The sequence below is a fragment of the Odontesthes bonariensis genome, chromosome 20 (assembly GCF_027942865.1).
Source record: "Odontesthes bonariensis isolate fOdoBon6 chromosome 20, fOdoBon6.hap1, whole genome shotgun sequence".
Lineage (NCBI taxonomy): Eukaryota > Metazoa > Chordata > Actinopteri > Atheriniformes > Atherinopsidae > Odontesthes > Odontesthes bonariensis.
This window is the reverse complement of record NC_134525.1, coordinates 22,006,182-22,010,472: the sequence shown is the minus strand read 5'-3', so window position 1 is coordinate 22,010,472 and position 4,291 is coordinate 22,006,182. Positions and strand designations below refer to the sequence as shown.

The window sequence follows — 4,291 nt, the reverse complement described above, 5'->3', positions numbered from 1 at the left end:
CAACACTGCATAATTTATTCTGTAGAATAAAACTGTCGCTACAGTAATTCAGCAGAAAGGAGACTACATAATGAAGTTTTTTTTTTTTACTTTGAGATGAGCTGACATCATTAATCAGACCGTGGGAAGACCAACATTTTTTTTTACTCCAACAGCGACTTCTACACAGGAGAATATCTTAAAACATCCAGCATGAACAAAGCACATAAATATATTCACCTCTGGAACATGTTTCCTCTGAAGCGCTAAAAATGGATCGAGGTCAGGGTGATTGACCCCTCCGAGAAGAACCTCTTCCTTTTAAAATAGGGAAAATCTCTATTTATAAAACAGGATTCTCTCTGAGTTATAAATACATCGAATCATCCTCAAGGTTTGGTCTGATCTCTTAAAGATTTTTGCCCGATAAGTGTGATTGATGTCGAAGCAACAGACGGGCTTTAGCGGATAAATATATCATTGCCATTCAGTATACCCACAGAAATAAAACCTGATGTCACTGCAGTGTTATGAAGCACAACTGAAGGATGTACATTTTGATATACCCCATGTTCTGTGGTGAAAATACACTAATAAAGTGTCACCATTGTTCGGTGTAGTTGTATTTAATGGCCCTTAGTATTAATCAGAAAAGGCTAAATCATTTACAGGCAGGATGTCCGGAGCATAAACTCCGCTACCACGCTGCGAAAACAAGGCGCCGTGTGTAATGCGGACACTGAGATTACCACCACTCTGTCCGGGCCAGGAAGCTAGGTCACAGGCCTCTGCTGCCCTGCTTCCAGGTGAGCAACTTCTGCTGCTGCTGGGAGCCCATTCAGCTCCATACGGAGGGAGGAAAAACAAACCCAAACCATGAAACAGAGAACTCTGAATGAACTCTAAAGTTAATGGAAAGAAAAAAAGTAAAGCCTGGCGAGTGCATTTGCACTTTAAAAATGTCAACTTTTACATTTTAAAATCTATTTTACGACTGAATAAAAACCCATTTATAAAGCAGAACACACCTTATTATGAAGTTTATGAGATTATCTTCCACAGCGTGAACGCTTCATCAAATGTCATGAATTTCAAACAATAAATACAAGAGAAGACAAGAATATTTGCAAAAATTTATTTCTCAAAAAGTGCGAAAGTATAAAAAAAAAAAAAACACATTCAGTATATACATAAACTTTAAAATTGTGACTGTACAATATTTAGCATAACAAAATTAACTCCCTGCAAGAGAAGTAGAGAAAAGTTAAACCAGTGTTCAGGTTACAAATATTCTATGGCTTTACTGTTATACTGTACAGATACAGTACAAAAGTCTTCTTCAAAGCGGCATTTAAAATCTCAGCAGCCTCCTGTATCAGTAGTGAAAAATAAAAATGAAAGCAAATTTTGTTCAAATTTTGCAACAGAAATTTGAGGTCAGATAATGTGTCCTTGCAGCAGGGCCAGGCAGGAGGTTAGGAGTTGTTGTAGCTACAGTAATACACAGCTGTGCTGGCGTCCGACAGCACTGATGATATGAGGCTTTCAGGTCCTTGCATGCCACCCTCATGTGGACCGTATGACAGGCCTGTCATGTCCGCTCGCGCTGAAGAGGAACTCAGATACTGCTCGAACTCGCTGCGGTCCACCTCGGCCAGCAGATCGGAGTGGTGCATCTGCTCCACGTTGTCTGCTGAGTGAGAGTGGGAGTCAGGGGGTGGGGAGAGCTGTCCTGCCCCACCAGGGTGCCGTTTAGGATGGCTAGGGCTACAGTGCTGGGTGTAGTACATGGCCAAAGGGTTGGAGCATCCCATGTAGGAAGGAGGGAGTACGGCTGGCTGAGGGGGCTGCTCTAGAACTGAGGCTGGGTGTCGGTGCAGGATGGAATTACCGTGGGGATTGGAGAGGGGTTCCTGAGGCTGAAAATCTGCTACTTGGGAATGGTAAGAGTATGCAGGCATCATGTGACAGTCCTCTTGTGAATGTGGAGGAAAGAACATTGAGTCTGACTCTACAGCGTCCAGAGGAGACGTATCAGGTGTGGGGAGGCTGTAAGATTCATAAGAGTGGCCCCCAAGAGCCTGAGCATCCCGGTAGAGACCTGGAGGCTGTGGAGGAACCTGGAAGCCGTGCTCATGGTAGCCAAGGCCCAAAGTCTCCACACACATTCTGCCATCCCCAGGCATCGACTGGGCCTGGTGATCGGACACACTGTGGACCAGAAAACCAGAGTCCAGCCTCTTAATCCTCTTCACCTGCTTCCGCCGCCGGGGCCGGTACTTGTAGTTGGGGTGATCCTGCATGTGCTGAACACGCAGCCGCTCGGCCTCTTCCACAAATGGCTGCTTTTCTGTGACAGGAAGGGCTTTCCATGATTTCCCTGCAGGTCAAGAGGAGTGTGCACATCAGTGATATGTCAGCAGATACTGTACACAGCCTGGTGATACCCACTAAAATAGCCTGTTGCCATTTTTGGGGGCAGGGACAGGTTTTTGAGGTTACATCTGGAGCTTAACTCTCAGAGTAACTTTTAAAAACATAAACTTCAGCACAAACTATCAGAGAAAAAAAAAGCCCAAACATTTAAAGTAAATTCAACATAATGAAACTAAAAAGCATCTAAACAACGGTCGGGTAAACGAATCTCCAGCGACACATCGTTATCTGTCAAATAAGCAAACAACAGATTTTTGGAATAAAGCGAAAATGTACTTACCCAACATTTTGCTCAACTCTGCGTTGTGCAGATCCGGGTTTTGCTGCGCCAGCCTCTTGCGCTCATCTTTCGCCCAGACCATAAACGCGTTCATGGGCCGTCGGATCCGCGGTTCGCTCTTCCCGCGACTCTGGCCGCCGGAGCCTGACGCGCACGGCTCGCTTTTCACTTTGGTTTCACCGAGAGGACTGAGAGGGTCGGCCCACTGGCAGTGTCCCATTCCAGGCATCATGACTGACATCGCACACCTTGCCTGGGTCTGATCGTCGCTGGCGTAACCCGCATCGGGACTACTCATCTCTGTCCAGCTGGGAGGGTTGTAGAACCACCGGACTGCGCAAAGACGACAATACACAGCTAGAGAGAAGATCCTACAATTACATTAAAAGGAAAATCGGATGTTTCTGGACTTCAGGCTGGAGTGCAAAACGATTAGTCACATCCATTCGCTTCTTCCAGTAAGCCGTAAGAACCGAAAGATAGAGACAAGTCAGTAGTGAATGTGAACGTTCGTCCTCTATAAACGCGCAGGCAGCCAATCATCACGTGGAGGGAGTGCCCGCTACTACAAAGGTGTAAAAAAAGTTCAGAGTACCCCGCCTCCGACCCTTGTTTGGAGCAGTGAGACACGCTGAGGTCCAGAACTAATTTACCAGAATGTATGACTGTGTGGACTTACAGATATAGATTTAATACGCGTTTAAAAGTCGCCACAGCAGTTTAGTCTAACTTTGGAGCAATATAGGTGAAATAATCCCTCTTTTCTAGTTGCACACAACTCCGCGCGGTCGTCCAGTTTTAACCCCCCCCACACACACACCATAAAGTTAAGGATTCTCAGACACCAATACACTTGATCACCAGCCTGTGTATTGGGCAGTGGACTGTGTTAAAGGCTTGAATATCAGGTTTATGCGTGGAGTAAATGGCTCCCTCGTTTGCAACCTTTACGCACGGCTGATCGTCTCGATGGAGACTTTCTTTGATTGAGGTCTAATGAGGAGCCCTGGACAAAAGGCGTTAATTGAGGATTTTTGATTTTCAAAGAGTGAAATCAACAACAACAGAAAAAGCTTAAATAAACAACAGAGACCTCTGACAAGATGATGTCTCAGACTGTGAGGTTTGAATGTCAAAACAGTTTTCCTTAATGTGGATACACTTCTTTGACAGTGAAGGCGTCGGTCTGGGATGGTAATGAATCAAATAAGCAGCTGATTGATTAGTTTTAGGGTCTAAATCACGGCTGATACTGAATCACTGAAGGGCAACACCAAACCTCCATTGGATAGCTCAACTAAAGATAAGGCAACATAATTTGAAAAAGTATTTTATTAGATTTGACTTCCAGCTATTGTAATTCTTTCAACAACTCACTCAAAGGTTTAAGGAACATTTTACCTAAAATATCTCCATTGTGTCTTTCATTACTTTTACCTCATTAGATGCACATTACTTTTTTAATCCTTTGTGTGTTTAAAAGCTAAAAACAAGTCTCATTCAGAATACAAAAGTTATTTTTCTAAAATTGTCATGCAAGTCTCTTCCTTGAGACCTTTAAGGTTCACGCTGAACTTGAGGTGAAACTTTTGGCAT

The 4,291-nt window shown here is 44.1% G+C and overlaps 1 protein-coding gene across 1 annotated transcript; it reads right to left on the bottom strand.

Annotated features, from left to right (window-relative positions):
* Positions 1-1,134: 1,134 nt before the first annotated feature.
* sox17 (SRY-box transcription factor 17) lies at positions 1,135-3,173 on the bottom strand. The gene is made up of 2 exons (XM_075452135.1): positions 2,696-3,173; positions 1,135-2,359 (listed from the first exon to the last, which is right to left on the bottom strand). Exons 1-2 carry the CDS (start codon positions 2,991-2,993, stop codon positions 1,455-1,457), a joined length of 1,203 nt encoding a protein of 400 aa, XP_075308250.1. The 5' UTR covers positions 2,994-3,173; the 3' UTR covers positions 1,135-1,454.
* Between the last annotated feature and the right edge of the window lie 1,118 nt (positions 3,174-4,291).

Excerpts from the sequence above, each read along its gene's own strand:
- sox17 (XM_075452135.1), bottom strand. The coding sequence starts at position 2,993 with ATGAGTAGTCCCGATGCGGGTTACGCCAGCGACGATCAGACCCAGGCA. Across the intron at positions 2,360-2,695 it reads AGAGTTGAGCAAAATGTTGG|GGAAATCATGGAAAGCCCTT; the intron begins GTAAGTACATTT and ends CTTGACCTGCAG.